Here is a 23,332-nt window from a genome sequence, read left to right on the forward strand (position 1 = left end):
TGGGCTAAGAATGGTTTGTATGTTTTTAATTGTTAAACAAATGATCAAAAGAAGAATAATATTTTGTCACACTTTTACAGTATATGAAATTCATATTTCAATGCCCATAAATAAAGTTTTCTTGGAAAACAGTCACACCGTTCATTTATACATTTTCTATGGCTGCTTTTATGCTATGCAACAGAGTTGAGTGGTTGCAACAGAGACTTTATGGTCTGTAAGATGAAGAATATTTACTGTCTGCCCCTTTACAGAAAAAGTATTCCTACTCTCGGTCTACTGCATCATCATTCACTTAAGGTTCTATATTTTCTTGTTCTTTATATATTATCCTCAACTTCTTCATCCATTTCTAAAACCTTTGCATTGTGCACTCTGAAAACGCTCCCCCCCGCCCCCGCTCCGATCAACAAAATCGACTAGACCCTTAACCTCTTCTAAAAGAAAATGAGCTTTCCCCTGAGTTCACTCATTTCCTCAGAGCCCTCTCAAGTGCCGGGAATTTAGTCTCTCATATCACACAATCTCAAATTTGGCAAGTCGTATTACTTACAATGTTATTTCAAGATAATTTCTCCCCAGCCCTCTTATCGAACAAACAAAACAAACAAACCCTGCCCCCCCCCCCCCCCCCCCGCCCCCGAGCATCCTGACCTTCAAGTGCACCATCTCTCCTCGGTCTACTCATTCTTCCTCATTCATGGATAACCTTTGCCACAAGTCCTAACCCTGGGTGACCCTTACTGTTTACTCTCTGTGTGCACACCAAGAAGCCTGGCGCTCCTGGAGAAAGTCACGCAAATGACACATCCTTATCACTATTACTCAGTCACCAACCTCCATGGTCCCTCAATACTGCCCAGTCACTTCTATTTCATATCTTTGGTCAAATCTCTCCTTTCCTTGCCACAATAAATATTTCAAACTATCTCTGCTGTGTTTTTCTCCACCCAGCCTCCCCTCCCCTACTTCCCTTCTTGTTGTCAGCAGATGGAATGACCTCCTACATGAGAGAGAAAACTGAAGCTTCATCTTCCTGCTACCAAAGCTACAAGCCTACCTACTTCTACACCCATCCTCTTCTTTACCCTCTAGTTGTATTACAGGAGTCCCTGCTCCTATCTAAGGCCAATACTACACCTATGCTTTCAGTTATGTTTGCTGTCAGGTTTTAAGGCATGATACTTACCCATCATTTGTTGTATATTTAACTACTCCTTCCCAACTAGATTTTTCCCACTGACACTTAAACATGATCAAGTCTTTCCTATCTTAAAAATTAAATCCTCCCATACTCACATCTCCCTCTAACTATTCTGATGCACAGCTAGATATCTTTATCATTTCTCTGTTTCCATTTCCCTTCTTCCCACTCATTCTCAGGCCACTCCAGTCTGGCTTTCGGTATCATTTGACTGAAGTAACTCTCACAAAGATTACCAATGACTACTACATTGACAAATCCAAAGGACAATATCTTAATGCTCATTAATTTTGATCTTTGAATAGCATTTGAGCACTTCCTCTTTCTTTAAACTTCTTTTTTTCCTGAATTCTGATATATGATAATCCACTAATTTTTCTCCTGCTTTTTGTTTTGTCTTCATAGGCTCATCCTCCTCTATTTGTTCACTAGAGTTCTTGAAGGTGGTCCTAGCCCTCTTCCTGCCTCACTCTAAATTCTCTCTTAAGGCATTCTAATCAAAGCCCCAATGTTTCATCTTCCATCTACATACTGACAACTTCCAAACTGGTATGTCTATCCCTGGAATCCCCTGGGCCTCAGACCAAATAATACCTATTCAGTATCTCCACTTAAACAGATCAAAGATCCCTCAAAATCAGCATGTCCGAGACTGAATTCCAGCTCTTCCCCTTCAAGCCTAGTCTTCTTCCAGCGTTCTTTGCCTTAGGAAAAGATACCTCCTCTATCTAGATATGCAAACCAGAAACTGCAAAATCATCCCTGATACCCTCAATATCTCACAGCCCCTTACCCCATATATCCAAGCTATTATCAGGGCCTGTCGGTTTTATCTTCTAAAAATCTTAGAAGTCCACCCACTTTATCCGTTTCCACTCCCTAGGTCCAGGCTATTATCATCTGTCACTAGGACTCCAGCAATACTTAGCTAATAGTCTCCCTGCATCTACCTGGCCCACCCAATCTGTTTTCCACTGAGGGCCAAAGTAAACTATTCAAAAACATGAATCTGGTACCCTCTCTTCCACTCCTAACTAAAAGCCCCTTATGACTTCTCACTGCTCTTTGGAGGGAAAAAGGCAAAAATCTGTAACCTTTCCTACAAGGCTACTCTCTCCCTCATATACTGACCTTTCAATTTGGTATTCATCCTGTTCACTCTGCCATGGAATCCTTTCATATTCTGTGCTCTCTGCTTAAAAAGGTTACCATCTTCAGGATCCTCCTTGTGTACCCAAATAAATCCTGTTTATCACTTCTCAGACCTCCTTATGTCACCTACTCCATATTCAATAATTTGACCATTTTACAAAAGCCCTTTCCCACCACTAGACTTAAAGCTCCTTGAGAACAGGACCATGGCTGGTTTTTCACATCCTTATATCTAGGTGCTTGGCAGAAGTTAATAGTCATAAAAATACCACGAATTAATGAATGAGTGAAAGTTAATATATGTCTAATTTAAATTCATTTCATCATAAACTTTATATTGTTATTAAGAGTTTGATATAAGTAGCCAATAAAATTTCTGACAGATGTTATAAAATTATGCTATAACTAAAGTGTGTGTAATTCCGGAAAAAATATTTCAAATAAAACTAATTCGTTTTCGTACTAGAGCACTGACCCTGTGAAACGGAGCAGGATCCTATGGTCCTTCCCCGCCACCCCCATGCAACCATGTCTTCCGCCTGCCTTTTGCCTGTGAAAAAAACTGTAGCCAAAAAATAAGTTTAATCAGAAAAGTGAGAAAATGCAGAAACAAAAGAAAACAGTCCGACAAGACTAAATAATAATAGTTCAGTCATTAAACAGAGTCAAGGACCTTTAGTTCCTTCTCAAGGGCTCTAGATAATATCCTGAGCCATACTCTGTGAGCTGTCTTGTAGATATTGAAACCCCCCATCAGGTGGAAGGAGTTAACTACATGATGACCAGACTGTAGCCATGACATAAGCTTGCCACAATTCCGGGAATAGGCCTCAAGGAAATGGGAACAAACTGACCCTGGAACTGAAGATTGTACTTAAAACAATTAGGATGACGCTGGTCAGACCACCGCATGACCAATTTCAAGATGACGGTCAGGAGTTGAATGTGCTGTTTCTGCATGTAGCCCCCTCCCTCCTTCTATAAAATTTCTTGCCTACTGGTTGTCAGTGGAGGGGCGGGGGTGGGGAGTCAGCCTTTGGACAGTAGTCCACCCTCTCCCCCACCCTCGGTTGCCAGCATCCAAAATAAAGCAAACTTTCCTTTCCACCAACCTTTTGTCCTTATCGGCTTTTGAGCGGCAAGCAGCCAGACGCAACTTTCGGTTACACCTGTACTCTGCTTAGGAAATAAATTAAGAAAACCTCTTCACATTGGAAGCAATACTCTCAGTTGCCTACCCAGTATCCATTCTCTTCCTCATGCTTGCTGTCCTGATTTTGATTAAGGGTTTACGCTTTCTCCTTTTGGCTCAAGGAAGGCTACAATTATCTTGATTGGTGTAACTCAATTATGGTGATCCCATGCCCCTTGTCAGTGAACGATTTGGGGATGGACACAATCTAGTTCTGGCCAATGTGACACTAGAAGGGACTTCTGGGAAAGGCTTCTTCAGTCATAGGGAAGAGATGGTCCTTTTCTACCTCTAGACAAATTTGTACCAGGCTGTGCAGCAGCCATCCAGTTACCAACATATGAAACACCACAAAATCCAGAAAATTATACAGAACATAACTGGAATCCTGTCGTACTATGCTTGAAGCTGCCCTACCTCTGGATTTCTTCCTTCTTTTTTGCTGAAATCTGTTTGAAACAGTATTCTCTATTATTTGCAGCTAAAGTCATCCTAACCAATGAGAAACATTATTTCAGCTAACTCAGTATTATTAGTATGGCAAGTAGATTACAACAGTATTCACTATATAAACCTAAGAAGCAAACTATTTATTTTATTATTTAATTTAATTTTATTTATTTTTTTATACAGTAGGTTCTTATTAGTCATCAATTTTATACACATCAATGTATACATGTCAATCCCAATCTCCCAATTCATCACACCACCATCCCCACCCCCACCCCCCACGACTTTCCCCCCATGGTGTCCATACTATTGTTCTCTACATCTGTGTCTCAACTTCTGCCCTGCAAACTGGTTCATCTGTACCATTTTCCTAGGTTCCACATACATGCATTAATATACGATATTTGTTTTTCTCTTTCTGACTTACTTCACTCTGTATGACAGTCTCTAGATCCATCCACATCTCTACAAATGAACCAATTTTCTTCCTTTTTATGGCTGAGTAATATTCCATTGTATATATGTACCACAACTTCTTTATCCATTCATCTGTCGATGGGGATTTAGGTTGCTTCCATGGCCTGGTTATTGTAAATAGTGCTGCAATGAATATTGGGGTGCATGTGTCTTTTTGAATTATGGCTTTCTCTGGGTATATGCCCAGGAGTGCGATTGCTGTGTCATATGGTAATCCTCTTTTTAGTTTTTTAAGGAACCTCCATACTGTTCTCCATAGTGGCTGTATCAATTTACATTCCCACTAACAGTGCAAGAGGGTTCCCTTTTCTCCACACACTCTCCAGCATTTGCTGTCTGTAGATTTTCTGATGATGCCCATTCTAACAGGAGTGAGGTGATACCTCATTGTAGTTTTGATTTGCATTTCTCTAATAAGTAGTGATGTTGAGCATCCTTTCACTTGTTTATTGGCAATCTGTATGTCTACTTTGGAGAAATGTCTATTTAGGTCTTCTGCCCATTTTTTGATTGGGTTGTTTGTTTTTTTAATATTGAGCTGCATGAGCTGTTTATATATTTTGGAGATTAATCTGTTGTCCGTTGATTCGTTTGCAAATATTTTCTCTCAATCTGAGAGTTGTCTTTTCGTTTTGTTTATGGTTTCCTTTGCTGTGCAAAAGCTTTGAAGTTTCAATAGGTCCCATTTGTTTATTTTTGTTTTTATTTCCATTACTCTGGGAGGTGGATCAAAAAAGATCTTACTGTGATTTATGTCAAAGAGTGTTCTTCCCATGTTTTCCTCTGAGAGTTTTATAGTGTCTGGTCTTACAGTTAGGTCTCTAATCCATTTTGAGTTTATTTTTGTGCATGATGTTAGGGAGTGTTCTAATTTCATTCTTTTACCTGTAGCTGTCCAGTTTTCCCAGCACCACTTATAGAAGAGACTGTTTTTTCTCCATTGTATATCCTTGCCTCCTTTGTCATAGATTAATTGACCATAGGTGCGTGGGTTTATCTCTGGGCTTTCTATCTTGTTCCACTGATCTATGTTTCTGTTTTTGTGCCAGTACCATATTGTCTTGATTACTGTAGCTTTGTAGTATAGTCTGAAGTCAGGGAGTCTGATTCCTCCAGCTCCGTTTTTTTCCCTCAAGACTGCTTTGGCTACTCGGGGTCTTTTGTGTCTCCATACAAATCTTAAGATGATTTGTTCTAGTTCCGTTAAAAATACCATTGGTAATTTGATAGGGATTGCATTGAATCTGTAGATTGCTTTGGGTAGTACAGTCATTTTCACAATATTGATTCTTCCAATCCAAGAACATGCTATATCTCTCCATCTGTTGGTATCATCTTTAATTTCTTTCATCAGTATCTTACAGTTTTCTGCATACAGGTCTTTTGTCTCCCTAGGTAGGTTTATTCCTAGATATTTTATTCTTTTTGCTGCAATCGTAAATGGGAGTGTGTCCTTAATTTCTCTTTCAGATTTTTCATCATTAGTATATAGGAATGCAAGAGATTTCTGTGCATTAATTTTGTATCCTGCAACTTCACCAAATTCATTGATTAGCTCTAGTAGTTTCCTGGTGGCATCTTTAGGATTCTCTATGTATAGTATCATATCATCTGCAAACAATAACAGTTTTACTTCTTCTTTTCCAATTTGTGTTCCTTTTATTTTTTTTCTTCTCTGATTGCCGTGGCTAGGACTTCCAAAACTATGTTGAATAATAGTGGTGAGAGTGGACATCCTTGTCTTGTTCCTGATCTTAGAGGAAATGCTTTCAGTTTTTCACCATTGAGAATGATGTTTGCTGTGGGTTTGTCGCACATGGCCTTTATTATGTTGAGGTAGGTTCCCTCTATGCCCACTTTCTGGAAAGTTTTTATCATAAATGGGTGTTGAATTTTGTCAAAAGCTTGTTCTGCATCTATTGAGATGATCATATGGTTTTTCTTCTTCAATTTGTTAATATGGTGTATCACATTGATTGATTTGCGTATATTGAAGAAACCTTGCATCCCTGGGATAAATCCCACTTGATCATGGTGTATGATCCTTTTAATGTGTTGTTGGATTCTGTTTGCTAGTATTCTGTTGAGGATTTTTGCATCTATATTCATCAGTGATACTGGTCTGTAATTTTCCTTTTTTGTAGTATCTGTCTGGTTTTGGTATCAGGGTGATGGTGGCCTCACAGAAAGAGTTTGGGAGTGTTGCTTCCTCTGCAATTTTTTGGAAGAGTTTGAGAAGGATGGGTGTTAGCTCTTCTCTAAATGTTTGATAGAATTCACCTGTGAAGCCATCTGGTCCTGGATTTTTGTTTGTTGGAAGATTTTTAATCACCGTTTCAATTTCATTACTTGTGATTGGTCTGTTCATATGTTCTATTTCTTCCTGGTTCAGTCTTGGAAGGTTATACCTTTCTAAGAATTTGTCCATTTCTTCCAGATTGTCCATTTTATTGGCATAGAGTTGCTTGTAGTCTCCTAGGATGCTTTGTATTTCTGCGGTGTCTGTTTTAACTTCTGCTTTTTCATTTGTAATTTTATTGATTTGAGTCCTCTCCCTCTTTTTCTTGATGAGTCTGGCTAAAGGTTTATCAGTTTTGTTTATCTTCTCAAAGAACCAGCTTTTAGTTTTATTGATCTTTGCTATTGTTTTCTTTGTTTCTATTTCATTTATTTCTGCTCTGATCTTTATGATTTCTTTCCTTCTGCTAACTTTGGGTTTTGTTTGTTCTTCTTTCTCTAGTTCCTTTAGGTGTAAGTTTAGATTGTTTATTTGAGATTTTTCTTGTTTCTTGAGGTAGGCTTGTATAGCTATAAACTTCCCTCTTAGAACTGCTTTTGCTGGATCCCATAGGTTTTGGATCATCGTGTTTTCATTGTCCTTTGTCTCTAGGTATATTTTGATTTCCTCTTTGATTTCTCCAGTGATCTCTTGATTATTTAGTAACGTATTGTTTAGCCTCCATGTGTTTGTGTTTTTTACGTTTTTTTCCATGTAATTCATTTCTAATCTCATAGCGTTGTGCTCAGAATAGATGCTTGATATGATTTCAATTTTCTTAAATTTACTGAGGCTTGATTTGTGACCCAAGATGTGGTCTATCCTGGAGAATGTTCCGTGCACACTTGAGAAGACAGTGTAATCTGCTGTTTTTGGATGGAATGTTCTATAAATAGCAATTAAATCTATCTGCTCTATTGTGTCACTTAAAGCTTCTGTTTCCTTATTACTTTTCATTTCGGATGATCTGTCCATTGGTGTAAGTGAGGTGTTAAAATCCCCCACTATTATTGTGTTACTGTCAATTTCCTCTTTTATAGCTGTTAGCAGTTGTCTCATGTATTGAGGTGCTCCTATAATGGGTGCATATATATTTATAATTGTTATATCTTCTTCTTGGATTGATCCCTTGATCATTATGTAGTGTTCTTCCTTGTCTCTTGTAACATTCTGTATTTTAAAGTCTATTTTATCTGATATGAGTATTGCTACTCCAGCTTTCTTCTGATTTCCATTTGCATGGAATATCTTCTTCCATTCCCTCACTTTCAGTCTGTGTGTGTCCCTAGTTCTGAAGTGGGTCTCTTGTAGACAGCATATATATGAGTCTTGTTTTTGTATCCATTCAGAAAGCCTGTGTCTTTTGGTTGGAGCATTTAATCCATTCACGTTTAAGGTAATTATCGATATGTATGTTCCTATTCCCATTTTCTTAACTGTTTTGGGTTTGTTTTTGTAGGTCCTTTTCTTCTCTTGTGTTTCCCACTTAGAGAAGTTCCTTTAGCATTTGTTGTAGAGCTGGTTTGGTGGTGCTGAATTCTCTTAGCCTTTGCTTGTCTGTAAAGCTTTTGATTTTTCCATCGAATCTGAATGAGATCCTTGCCAGGTAGAGTAATCTTGGTGGTACATTCTTCCCTTTCATCACTTTAAGTATATCATGCCACTCCCTTCTGGCTTGTAGAGTTTCTGCTGAGGAATCAGCTGTTAACCTTATGGGAGTTCCCTTGTATATTATTTGTTGTTTTTCCTTTGCTGCTTTCAATAATTTTTCTTTGTTTTTAACTTTTGCCAGCTTGATTACTATGTGTCTTGGTGTGGTTCTCCTTGGGTTTATCCTGTATGGGACTCTCTGCGCTTCCTGGACTTGGGTGGCTATTTCCTTTCCCATGTTAGGGAAGTTTTCGACTATAATCTCTTCAAAGATTTTCTCGGGTCCTTTCTCTTTCTCTTCTCCTTCTGGGACCCCTATAATGCGAATATTGTTGCGTTTAATGTTGTCCCAGAGGTCTCTTAGGCTGTCTTCATTTCTTTTCATTATTTTTTCTTTATTATGTTCTGCAGCAGTGAATTCCACCATTCTGTCTTCCAGGTCACTTATCCGTTCTTCTGCCTCAGTTATTCTGCTATTGGTTCCTTCTAGTGTAGTTTTCATTTCAGTTATTGTATTGTTCATCTCTGTTTGTTTGTTCTTTAATTCTTCTAGGTCTTGTTAAACATTTCTTGCATCTTCTCGATCTTTGCCTCCATTCTTTTTCCGAGGTCCTGGATCATCTTCACTATTATTCTGGATTCTCTTTCTGGAAGGTTGCCTATCTCCACTTCATTTAGTTGTTTTTCTGGGTTTTTATCTTGTTCCTTCATCTGGTACATAGCCCTCTGCCTTTTCATCTTGTCTATGTTTCTGTGAATGTGGTTTTTGTTCCACAGGCTGCAGGATTGTAGTTCTTCTTGCTTCTGCTGTCTGCCCTGTAGAAGCAAACTATTTAAATAAGAACCCAAAGAAGAATTTTAGAAGAAATTTAGCACACCAAACACTGTGAAAATGAATGATAATTATGAAATTAATTCACTGGATTACTTAAAATATTTCACCTTTGGAAATTAATTGTACTTATTCAGTAGAAGAGAACTACAATTTATCATAAATATTTTGAGAAAGGGAATCTGTTTTTATACTTTTTTTTTTGCTAATTGAAAGTCTGTCAACTATATTACAAATTTTCAACAAATTAAGACATAAAATATACTTGGTATGACTATCTGTTAAGATCAACATTTCACAATGACTTATAATAAAGATCATGACCATTATTTTAATCTGAAGATGCCAGGAGATTGGGTTAAATTTGCCTATTACTTACTTTTTGTACTTATTAAGTAGCTTAGAGTGGCTGCATTCTCATCAGCCAACTGTGAGATTTCCAGTTACTCCAGATTTTCGTTAACACTTAGTATTGTCAGTCCTTTTAATCTCAGCCTTTCTAATATGCGTGTAGTGGTAATTCGTGGATTTAATTTGCATTTCTTTGATGATATGTAATGTGAGCATCTTTTCATGCACTATGGTTTATTTCTTTTTTTTTTTTTTTTTTTTAATGTGGGATCTTCCCGGACCAGGGCTCGAACCCGTGTCCCCTGCATTAGCAGGTGGATTCTTAACCACTGCGCCACCAGGGAAGCCCCTATGGTTTATCTCTTGGTCTTTATTAGTAGTGTTCAAATCTTTTGACCTTTTTTATTGAGCTGTTTGTCCTCATACTATTGAGTTGTCAGAGATCTTTATATGTTCTGAATGCAAATTGTTTGTCAGATGTGTGTTTTCTGAACATTTTCTCCCAGTCTGTGGCTAGATTCTTCATTTTATTAATGCTGTCTTTTGAAGGGCAGAAGATTTAAAATTTTGGATAAAGTGGATTTAATATTTTTTGTTTACTTTGCTTTTTTTTTTTTTTTTAAAACATCTCTATTGGAGCACAATTGCTCCACAATGGTGTGTCAGTTTCTGCCCTACAACAAAGTGAATCGGTTACACACACACACACGCTCCCATATCTCCTCTCCCCTGTGTCTCCACCCCCCCACCCCTCCTATCCCACCCCTCCAGGTGGTCACAAAGCACCGAGCTGATCCCCCCGTGCTATGCGGCTGCCCCCCACCAGCCATCTACCTCACACCCAGCAGTTCTTTGGTTTTAGTTCATACTTTTTAGCCCTAAGAAATCTTTGCCTACCTCAGGTTGTAAAATATGTCTCCTCTGAGAATTATTACAGTTTTACTTTTCTAATGAATGGATCTATGGTTAATTTTAAATTAAGTTTTGTGATGAGGTAGGGGTTGGGGTAATTTCTTATCATGCAGATACCTAATTACAAAAATATTTATCAAAAAAAGACTGTTTTTTTCCTCATTGAATTATCAAGATTAATGTGCCACTATATGTGTGAGTCCATTTCTGAACTTTCTACTTGCTTTCATTCCACTTTATATGTATCCTTATGGCAATAGCATTCTGTCTTGATTGTTTCAGCTTTATAATAAATGTTGAAATCAGATAGTGCAAGACTTCCAAATTTGGCATTCTAATTCTTTTGCATTTCCTGAGCTTTCATTGAGCTTCTTGGATCCATGATTACCTTTTCTGGTCTCTTCATGAATCCCCTACATGTTCAATAAAATTCCTCCCCTCCAACTGGTCAAAACACAAATGTCTCCCTGGCCTGTGCATACTCCCATAGTTGTTTCCTTTTTACATCCCCATTAGTTGATCTTTCTCTGGTACTTGTCTGTGCCAGGCCGTGTGGAGTTCACCCTGTGCATCGGCAACTTAGTATTTAGTCAAAGGTACAGGGGGAACCCTAGGCAAAATTTGGGAATTATTCTCTAAATATCGCCCTCATTTATGGCATTTCATGATAAATTCCAGCCATTTCAGCCTCCCAAAACTTTGATGTCTTACTCTTCAGGTTGTGGAGATCACTGTGCTTTTCTTGGATTCTCTCTCCCTACACCACAGTCCAAAAATTGCCTCCAAGTATAAAGATGAGGTAAATGGTTAAGACTCACTTCAACATTTCCTTTTCTCTCAGGCATGACAGTCTGCTGCTTCCCATTGCCTAAGGTTTAAAAATACATTTTGTGCAGTTTTCAGTTGTTTAAAATGGGATAGCTAGTATGATACTAGCTTTTCTATTATGACCATAAACAGAATCCTCATATTTTTTTAATGGTTATGTTCATTCCTTTTTAGGTGAGGACACATAGGAATTAAAATGTGAGAAAAAGTATATTTGTGGCAGTTTCACATACAAAAAAATATTGTTCTTCAAGTCAGAAAATGGGTTCTAGTCCTAGCTATTCCAGTTGCTCCATTTTGGATATGGCAGTTAACTTCTCTAAGTCACAGTTTTCTGAGTTGCTTGATTAGACTACTTCATAAAATTCTGTGATTATAATGTCCAGAAATTAAAGTTCAACAAAGATACTTTAATGGTATGTATGAAAACTAATTTAATAAACCTTTCAGTTTAACCATTATTGTTATATGTTCTTAGCAATTAAAATGTATTAAAATATAAAATGTAAAGATAAAAAAACATAAGGCAATTTTAATAAATGAACAGAAATAAATTTTACCTTTTCGGATTTAGTATCATGCTTATACCTCAACTGATTAGGGGAGTTAAAGCATAATGTTAAGAACTGTCCTTAACTACAATCTGTAAAGTAAATAAATCTTTAGACTGAAAACTCTCACTTGTTTTTATTTCAGCCGAGGAAATCTACATCCTTCCCCTCTTATGATTTTGTTCAAAAAAAATTTCTGACCACCAAGTAATTACTTATAATATTCTGAAATAATCCAAGTGTATAACCCTAAAATCTACACTAAATAAATAGAAGACAATTGGCTATCCATAGCCTCTTGAAAATAAACTACATTATCAAATTTTATATTTTTAAAAAATCTGTTTTCATATTTTTTAATCTGATATTAAACCCTGGTATGAACATTAGACTAATTTTTAAAACAATAATAGTATCAATGGGCTTTTGCTCATATATCATAAAAAGCTCTTTAAAGAACTTCCAACATAAATAATTATGCATGACCTCCCTTGTCAGAATCCATGTTGAGCATCCTTAATCAAATTTTGTTACTCCAGGTGCTACCTTTTGAATCTCTTAAAATGTTCTCTAAAATTTCACCCACACTACTGGGAAAACCTCTGTTGTTATAGTTACTGATTTGTGTGTGAACATTCCATAGTCATGCTATTCCTGCTGCATTTTTTTTCATCTGAATTGGGCCTTTCTTTTTTTTTTCTTTTAATTGAAGTATAGTTGATTTACAATACTGTGTTAGTTTCACAACACACATAGCAACATATAGCAAAATGATTCAGTTATACATATTTTTTCAGATTATTTTCCATTATAGGTCATTACAAGATAATAAATACAGTTCCCTGTGGTATACAGTAAATCCTTGTTGCTTATCTATTTTATGTATAGTAATTTGTATCTATTAATCCCCTACTCCTAATTTATCCCTCCCAACCTCCCTTTCCACTTTAGTAACCATAGTTTGTTTTCTATGTCTGTGAATCTGTTTCTGTTTTGTATACAGATTCATTTGTATTATTTTTTAGATCCCACATATAAGTGATATCATACAACATTTGTCTTTCTCTGACTTACTTCACGTAGTATAATATTCTCAAGGTCCATCCATGCTGCTGCAAATGGCAATATTTCATTCTTTTTATGGCTGAGTACTATTCCATTGTATAAATATACCACGTCTTCTTAAACCAGTCATCTGTTGATGGGCACTTGGGTTGTTTCCATGTCTTGGCTATTGTAAATAGTGTGGATATGAACACTGGGGTGCATGTATCTTTTCAAATTAAGAGTTTTCGTCTTTTCTGGATATATGCCCAGGAGTGGGATTGCTGGATCATATGGTAGCTCTATTTTTAGTTTTTAAAGGAACCTCCATACTGTTTTCCATAGTGGTTGCACCAATTAACATTTGAGTTGGGCCTTTCTTAAACTTGAATATTTTCTTAAAGTTCTTTGCTGCTACTGTTTAGGCTTATTGAGCTGTTTCTCAAATTAACAAATGGTGAATATTATAGATGTCTAAATCTTCCTCTGGTTTAAAGGCATCTGATAAAGTCTATTATTTATTTATATCTTGACAGTCATATGTGAGTAACTCAATACATTTTTTGTGGTTTTTCAGTAATAACAGGGAAAAGTCATTGCAATGAAATACGTTTACATACAAACATTAAGGGAATATTTATTTTTTTCTAAGTCAGACTTACATACACTACTCCCATCTTGCTAACCTGTAAACATATTCCTCTTCCTGATTTCTGAACTCCTTGCACTAATTCTCGTCTGGCAACCAGTGATATAATTTCCCATAAACTGTTTTCTCTGTCACACAACTTATTATCTTTCTCTTATACTACATGAGAAGTATAGAACAAACAAGGAGTCTATGAAAATTTCCGTTAATTATTAAGTTTGAGATTTTAGAACACCAGAACAAGAGTTCTCAAACTTTAGTGGGATTAGGAAACATCTGGAGACATTTGCTGAAATTCAGATTCTCAGGCCCCATGTTCAAGAGATTCTTAATTCAATAGGCTTGGAGTAGGGCCTAGAGGTCTGAATTTTTAACACATAGCCCAGATGATTTGGATGCAGGTTTTCTCAGAAAGCCACTTGTATGTGTGCACAATGGAGTAAATGAAGATAGGGGAGTACTAGGAGAAAGGCATCCAAGAGAGCAGATAGGGAAAGATAATCTTAAGGTTGATGGTGAAGGGATATACCAGGATAGTCACAGGGAGCAATCAGTTCAAACTAGAGTGAGAGTTTTTTCCATTCTTTCATTTATTTCAATATCTCTTTCATTGTTTTCTTCACCACTGTAATCTCATGCCATTAGTAATAGTACACAGAAAACTAAGTAAAAAGCAAATAAATAAGATACAATTATTAACTGCTGAGAAAAAAATAAAGATGTCTCATAAAGGAGATGCTATCCTGGAGAATACAATAATCCACACAGCTTAATACCACTTCTCTGACAACGATTCTAAGAGATAACTGAGGGAAAAGAAATTTATCTACCACTAACACCAACCTTAAAAAGCTATGTATCTGGAGCAGTTTTCATCTTCCATTTACTTTGCATCTTGTGCCCACAAATTTTTCCTAATATATTTTTCAACACATGGATAATGTTTACCTATACCCCATAGTAGCAGGTGCGTGTTACTGCTGTTACTACAACCATACCAAGTAATTCTAAAACCATCTGATTCCAGTTTCAAAGGGATGGGCCATAGTTCTGGTATTCTAGAGTTTAGAGAAGAATTATATCACTTTGGTGCTCATTTCAAACTTCTTAATAACTTAATCTCCTAAAATAAATAACTGGATATGCCTTTGATTTTGTACCTATTATTGAAATACAGTTATTTCCCCTTGGCTCCATTCTGAGCTCAGAGAGGACTTTTATGCTTCAACTACCTTATTTTATCACTTGTCTTCTATAATTCCCTCCTTATTTCACTGCAATAACCTTCACAATATTAGAGTCCTTTACTTTGTACTTCAGTTTTATATTACTTAGCAATAATCTAAAAATAGCTATTAGTCCCCAGCAGTCCTAATAATCTATCATAAAAGAGAAAATAACGTGTTTTTCCAATGACTATGCCACCTTTTTAGTCCTACTCCTGATTTGGTATTTAATCAATAAATAGGGCATTATCCTGTGATTATCAACAAAGCTTTCAAAATTTAAATTTTATTTACAAAATAATTAGCTAGCCTTACTTTTATTCCCTCCAAAAAGTTATATCGACACCCAAGACCAGTATTCCATTGCCTCCTCTCCTTTACCTCATTCTTAAAAGCACTATTGAGACAAATATTTACAAATACATTTATTACTGAATCTTGTCCGGAGTTTCATAAAAATTGTGAAAGTTCTTTAAATTCTACAAATTATAAGGAGAAAAAAATAAGTGAAAGAATTCCTTGATCATCCAGTTTTAAACGAATTGCTCTCTCGCGTCAAAAAGCAAAATAGCAGTGACATTTTTATTTATACTCAACCATTCTTCTAAGAACATGTAATCTGTAAGAGTGACTATTACCCCAATTTTATCACTGAGGCATAGAATTACAGGGATTGAACTGAAGTGAACTCAAGAGGTTATCTAATCTAGCTTCCATCTCCAAGAATGACTGCATTTTAACAATCCAAGGGCTATGTCCACCTTCTCTATTTTTCAAAATCCCCAGGGAAGATGTTACAACTTGCCTTAGCAATTTGCTCTGGTGTGTAATATCCCTTGTTTTACTCATAATCCAAATCTGCAGATAAGAAGGAAATAAAACCCAGTTTCCCAGCTCCTCAGTAAATGCTCTTACCCAGATGTAGTTATAAAACAACTACAAAAATCAGTAGATGAAGAAATAGATATTTCGAAAATAAAAATTTCCACTACCTAGTCAACTATTCACCTGTTTCAAGCAATATTCATTTTGAAAATAGTCTGGTATAACAAAATAATTTATACCTATCTTCATTTCATAATAAATGTTTCCCATTAATAAGAAAAATAATTTCTAACTATTAGATGTATATTTATGAATCCTAAAGATAAGAATAGCAAAGATAAGAATACCAAGATAAGAATTTAATGGGAACTTTCTGGGTGCCAGGCATTGTATTCCACACGTAATATCACATTGAATACTTACATCAGTTCCATCAGGTAGGCATATTATTATCACCGGTTTTCAGATAAAGCAATTGAGACTCAGACAATGTAAGTTATCCAAGGTCTTATAGCTAGTGAATGACAAAGCTAGGATTAAAACCTAGAGAGTTTGGTTATGTTTCACTGTCTCTCTAATACATATTTAATAAATTTTAGTTGCTTTTATTATTATTAACAAGCTACTTTAAGATACAGTGAAAAATCTTTATCTGAAAAAAAAGGCTTTTTTTTCCCCCCCAAATTCCCATTAGTTCCTCTATATTTTTAAATATCAAAGATCTGGGAAGTACAAGCACCTTCTAAAAAACATGCATTTATATGACAAGTAATACTTTAAAATTTGTTTTTTAAAGTTTGCTGGATTGTTACATGATTTTTCTTAGGCCCATCCGGATTTACTTTTTAAAATGCATATGGATATTTTTAAACTGAATTCTAGTTATTTCAGACTTAATTTATTGTTTCAAGGAACAGGGGTGCTTCTAGGTTTTACTACTAGTATTCTAAATGAAAAGGAGCCATTTTGAGATTTGAAGATAGTTAAATTGGCTTCAATCTAAATATCTTGTAAAATATTATAACCAACTAGAATGTTTCCTCAAGTGTAAACATAACTTTTAACTAGGGAAATGGCCAACTATGTTAGCCAAATTATTTCCTGAAATACTGTTGCTTTATTAAAGTAAGTTATGTTGTTAGTGCAATAAGCATATATCTAAACAGCTGAATTTTTGCATTCTATATAATGCCTTCTTAATATTTCAGTTTATTAGTTGACATGATATATAAGGAAAAAACACATTTCAAGAGTCACAAAAACTCTGAAATTTAATTTATACTTCAATATTTAATACAAAAGTACCTTTTTCATTGTTTCCTTTCCCACTGTAATCTCATGCCCATCCTGCCCCGTGCCATTCTTAAAGAAAAGAATTCGGACCGAGGTCTTCTCAGTAAGTTTCTTCATTCTTATAGAAAGAACAGGCTTGGTTTTCCGTATTTTGACATCAGTAGGAAGCATCAGCCCATTCATTGTCCAAGTTACTTTCTTCATTAACAACAGATGGTCTAAAAGAGAATTTTTTTTTTTTTAAGTCAGGTCAATATTTGTCTTCAAAATTAAAAATGGACACATCATGCTTCCCCTCCCCTTACTACCTATATCATATACACTGGCCAGTCTCCATCCATAGATGCTGGTTTCCTGAAATGCTACCACCAGCTTCCCACTAACCGTGACATAAGCTGTAGCAAGCTGTCTGCTCTGATAGCCTGCATAAATCATCATTTCTGAAGGGAACAGATGTTCAGGGTATGAAAGAGTAATACCACAATTTAGTCCTAATTAAAATTCACCTTAGCATGCCTCTATCACTGATCAGATGCACTTGGGCTGAAAGAGTCCACTGAAAGGGTCCAAGGTCCTTTGCTTACTATAAAACAACATGGGTCCTGAACTTTTGTGTTCTTTGGGGTTGGGAAAACACTTTTTTTTTCTCTTTAATATGATTATTATCCAAGTTGCTTTAAAGATGATGACCTCCAAGTAGTAACCTTATACATAATTCTTCTCCTGTGACTAGAATGAAGGTGGCTTCTAGGACATCTTTGGTAACAGGTTGAAACTATTTCACTAAAAATGAAAACCAGTTTTTCATTAACAATTTACTTTGACCCATACATTTTCAAAGATGTGTGCATGAATATAAGTTTCAAAACTCCCACTAATATTAATGGGAGTGCAAATAAATTACTATGTATGATTTTGAAAATGTAAGGGTAAGAACAGAAGTGCATATATTGCATACTAAGTTGCTGTCACCATTTCTCCCTTTTCAAGAGGTTTCATTTCATAAATAAATAATTTGCACCTTGGTTATTGACTTTATTTGTGCACTCAATTTATTTTAGATTATATTTTCTTTTCACATAAATTACAAAAATACAATGATTCCTCCGTCATCTGCTCTTTATTTGCCCTAATTAAGAGAAATAAAATTTTATTTGCATAGAACTTAAAATGCCTGCATTTATTTGTTTGCTCAAATTTCCAAATAACCCTTCACTATTAGTATTTACCTTGAAAGGAGCATGGCCTCTTTAACCTAGAAATGGTACTTTATATAAATCTGCTAGTATTGATATGAAACATGAACCGGTGGTTGTATACAAACTTCAAGTCCCAGAATGGCTACATTACATGTTTAAAAAAACAAAAACACTTTCTCTCCCTCTCGCTCTCTCTCTCTACCCGCCCCCACACATACACACACATACACACTCACACATACATACACGTACACACACATATACGGTGGGCAGGAATATGAGCAAAACTTGGAGAATAAGTTAAAACTAGAAGATTATAAATATGATTAAGACTTCAAGAAGAGAAAAATTTTTTACAGAAATTAGTTACATATTTTGTCACTTTGTAATCTTAAATTGATAGGAATTAGAATTAGAAAAATAAGCTAGAAGTTAATGAGATCATATATGCCTGAAAGAATTGAGAACAGTGGTCAAATAAATACTTGTACACGTATGTTCATAGCAGCACTATTCACAATAGCCAAAGATGGAAACTCAATCTCTACCAATGGGTAAATAGAAAACTAAAGTGTGGTATATACATATGATTGAATATTATTCAGCAATAAAAGGAACGAAGTACTGATACATACTATAATGTGGATGATCCTCAAAACATTATGCTAAGTCAAAGAAGCCAGACATAAAAGGAGGTATGCTATATAATTCCATTTATATGAACTATCCAGAATAGGTAAATCCATAGAAACAGAATGCAAATTGATGGTTGCCAGGGGCTGGGAGGGGGGGGAATGGGAAGAAATAAATGGATAAGGGGTTTTATTTTGGAATGATGGAAATGTTTTGGAACTACATAGGAATGGTGGTTGCACAACACTGCAAATGTACTAAATGCCACTGATTGTTCACTTTAAATGATTAATTTTATGTTATGTGAATTTCACCAAAATAAAGAAAGAAGGAGGAAGAAGAGGAGAAGGGGGAGGAAGAAGGAGACTACTAATGCCCAGTATCTCTGAAAATAAAAAAACATCTCTCACTGGGAAAAAAATAAATTCTTGTATTTTGATAGGAGTGTACCCACAATCTGGACACGTCCCCCCCCCCCAGATGCTTTGCATTATGGAAAGGGTATAATCCTTTAAACTAGGTTTGAATCTCAGCTCTGTAAGTTAGCGGCCCTAGATGAGTCATACCTCCCTGCAGCTTTGATTTCTCATCTACAAAGTATGCAGTGGGCACCACTCCACCAGCTGATGAGGATTAAATATCTTACATGTAAAAGTACCTAACACATTGAGGTCACTCCATATATGTTGGCTTCTTTCCCCACATCCCTGAAGTCCCATGCTTATGGAGCTCTAGAGTATATTAACTGTTACATCAGAGTCCAATCAGAAAAGCAGAATCCATTCAGAGTTTTTGAGTAGAGGGACTGACTGCAGGGAATTGGTTATGTAAGTAATGGAAAAGACCAAGAAGCAACGAAAGGACAGTGACACAACCCAGAGATTAGCAACCGCAAAAAACCACTCCCACCAAGGCCAGAGGGAGAAGGTGTGACAGGTACCCAGATTTAGAAAATCTTACCAATAAAGCGTTTTCCCCTTTGATTTTTCTGACCAGGCCAGAATTAGGTTGAGGTGAGTGAAGGGCCAAGAATGCAAAATTTAAGGAAGCATGCTCGGGGTGGGGCAAGTGCACAACCCTCAAAGTGAGTGCCTCCTTAAATCTTGTCCTGTAGGTGCTGCACTAGTCTCTCCCTAGTCCCAGCCCTGGCTTTGACTATCTCTTCTATATGCAGAATTCCTGAAATTCCACTAAAAATAATGCTATTAGCCAGACACTGTTTTATATGATTTACAGGTTTTAACTCATTTAGTCCTCTCAACAACTCTATGAGAGGACTATAATACCATTGTAATACCATTACCCTCATTTACAGGTGAGAAAATTCAGGCACAGAGACGTTAAATAACTTGCCCAAGATCTCACAGCTTGTAGGTGATTGTGCTGGGATATGAAGTCAGTTCTAGAAACTGTGCTCCAAATCACTACACTCTTCTGTCTCCATCATACATTTTCTGCCATTTTTTCAAGTTCAATACGTCTGAAACAAAATTTCACATTTTCTTGCACTACTTGATGCACCCTTCACAGTTCTTATTTCTGTCAATGTTTCCACTTTTTTCAAGGTTTTCCACTATCTCAGGGAGATTTTGAACCCTTGTCTCCTATTCATTTCTCTGCAACCAACTGCTTATTCATTCAATGATATTTATCGGGTGTCCACTCCTCAAGGCACCAGGGTGACAGCTGTGAATAGGACAGAATAGCTTGTACAGATCACAGCCTCTTGGGGAGAGACAAACAGTGGAAGGCCTCTCTGAAGAGGGGACACCTGAGCGGAGAGGCCTGAATGATGAGAAGTTAGTGATGAAAACCTGAGGGAAGGAGCATTCCAGGCAGAGAGAAAATCAAGCACTGAGTCTCCGAGGTGAGAATGAGCTTGGCGGGTTTGAGAAAGAAAAATAAAGTAAGTTTGGACAGGGGGAGAATGTGTAGGATAAAGCCAAAGGTAGAAAGGGGCCAGGTTGTGTAGGCCAGGATGAGGGGTTTGGGGTTTATCTTGGATGTGATGGGAAGCCATTGGAAGGCTCTCAGCAGAGCACCTTATGCAGATCAGACTGTAACGGAGTGTAGGGAACACTGGGGGTGTCCCCTGGATTCTCTGTACCAGGCGCATGCGCGCAAACTCCAGCTGCTGTGACTCCAGGCCATTAACGCCTCACAGCTGACCCTTCTCCTGAGACCTGCTGTCCGCTGAAAGGAACCAGCCGCTTAGCCAGGAAATGCCTGTGATGTGATGAGCTCTTCCTTCCTCCTCAGGGGGACAGTCCACAGCCAATGACTGGGGGGACACACAGCCAGTCCCCTTGCCTCAGGGAGGGGCAGCGCAGCGGTATGTTTCCCACTCCAGACTGGGGACAGACTTCAGCCGAAGAATACAGGGCTTGGCCGAGCTTCTGCCTCTGCCCTGTGCCGCCTCCTTCACTCCTTCACAGGTTCCACCTGACAGTGTTCCCTAAGGCCCTTGCACAGAAATCACCATCTCAGGCTCTGCGTCTAGGGAACCTGACCTCAGACAGAGTCAAAGAAGGGAGACCTAACTCTCAGCTCTGCCGTCTTCACGATAACTCTGCAAAGCATCCTTCCTTTCCATTCCCAGCCAGGCCCACTGGCCCATTTCTCTCTCGACCTCATCTGAGAGATCATCTGCAAGAGGCATCCTAATTGTATTTGATCCTCCTCCATTACATCTGACATTCTATACTCCAATTACAGCTGAATTTCCCTACAACATCAATTTTGTCATTGTCCCATGAAAAAGTTCTGGGAGTTAGCTTTTGAAGTTTTCCACGAGTCAGTCAGCCAGCCAGTCTGTCTGTATGTCTGTCTGTCGGTCGGTCAAGCAGTCCACAAATACTTATTGAGCCCATCTTATGTGCCAGACCCTGTGCAAGGAATATGAAACAGACACAGTCCCTTCACTTAAACGCACGTCTAACAGAAGAGTTTACTGACAATCTGACCCTATCCAAACTTACTGGTTTTATCTTACTCTAGTTTATAGCACTACCTAAGCTGTCTGTTGATTATTCCATGAATACACCAAGTTCATCTTTAAGTCCATCCTTCACCTATTCAGACTCAAGTCTTTCTCAAGATCCAGTTTAAGACCTTCCTTCAGTGCTCCAGCCTAAAATGACCTGTCATCGCTTGAATCCTTTGAGCATTTGCAGCCTGTAACACCCACCCATATATTCATTCAACAGTGTTTGAGAAATTACCACATGCCAGGCACTGTACTACCTGCTAGGGAAAGAGCGTAAACCATCTGGAATTATTATGTAAATGTTTTATAAGTGTATATCCTATTTCTGCTTCCATATTTAAACCCTCGGAGAGTAGGAATCAAGTCTGTATTTCTTATTACTTGCTCCAGGGTATATAGAAATTCACTGCACATGGTATAGTTACTAGATGTTAACCTTTCCTGTGCATTTAAATGTTCAACTGATACAAATTTAATTTTATGTCACTTTTCATAACATACCGATTATGCAAAATAAACTTTATTGCCTATGGGTATGTACCTACCATCTTTATTTCCTACCTCTCCCCACTGTGAACTTAAATATGATTGTTCTACCACCTTGATGTTCACTAATGACCACAATGGATACAATTTTTTCAGGAAAAGAAGAAAACTTGCCAAGGAGAACTGCTTCGCAAATGAAGGTCTAGAAGGAGTGGAATAGACTGGGATGAACTCAGAGTATATTTAAGGTAAATGCTTATATTTTCCTCAAGTCTCCCTTTGGAGGTCATCTCTTCTAGGAAGTCTTTTCCAGCTTGCACACCCTGCTTTCTGCTCTTTGTGAAGACATCTACCACTGAACGGACCCCACTGCACTAGCACTTTATGCTTTCTTGGCTAAACATGCACTGCTTATCTGGGGCATGGAGTAGGTGCTCAATAAGTGCTGAATGAATTAATGAACAAGCCTGTCTTTTATTCCAATAAAACATTTCAATAAAAGGAATATATTCATAATTCTATTACCTAAAAACAGCTAAGGACACTTTACTCCACTTAAAAATTAGGCAGCCTAAATTTTTTTTTAAATCACATTTCTGAAGTTCCAAGTAGTTTTTTTGAAAGAACTCTAGGTGGATCTAGAAAAACCACATAATAGATTTTCAAATAAACTTGAAAATATTCTTTACAACATAAATTATATATAGGTGTTTTTAAAGGTACTCCTACTTTCCAGATCCTTGTTGATAAACATGGAAAGACTATTGGAAATATATAAAACTTTTTATACAAGTAAAGATTTTTAAACCAACCTGCAAAGCAGCCTAACAAAATAATACTAATGATGACTAAAACATATTAATAATATACTAGATAGGCAGCAAAGCCTTAAAAGCATGGGCTCTGAAGCCATACTCCAGGGATCTGAAACTTAACTTTGCCTCTCACTAACTCTGTAACCTTGCGAAATCAGTCAATCTCATTTGTCTTAGTTTTCTTATCTGAAAAATGGGAACAATAATAGTAATTCCCTTACCTGTTTTACGGATGAAAGAAATTTCTACAGATAGAACACTTTTGTGTAAATATGAAACACAGTAAATGTTGCTGATAT

At 36.9% G+C, this 23,332-nt stretch overlaps 1 protein-coding gene across 5 annotated transcripts in view; it reads right to left on the bottom strand.

The window, feature by feature from the left end:
* The window catches only part of DCDC1 (doublecortin domain containing 1), a 476,122-nt gene that overhangs the window by 393,570 nt on the left and 59,220 nt on the right, over positions 1 to 23,332 (bottom strand). For all 5 annotated transcript variants that reach the window (XM_068555102.1, XM_068555097.1, XM_068555098.1 and 2 more), the window contains one exon: positions 16,927 to 17,132. In XM_068555102.1, the coding sequence (XP_068411203.1) occupies positions 16,927 to 17,132 (206 nt within the window). The remainder of the gene's footprint in view (positions 1 to 16,926; positions 17,133 to 23,332) is intronic.

Source organism: Eschrichtius robustus, chromosome 11, assembly GCF_028021215.1.
Source record: "Eschrichtius robustus isolate mEscRob2 chromosome 11, mEscRob2.pri, whole genome shotgun sequence".
NCBI lineage: Eukaryota > Metazoa > Chordata > Mammalia > Artiodactyla > Eschrichtiidae > Eschrichtius > Eschrichtius robustus.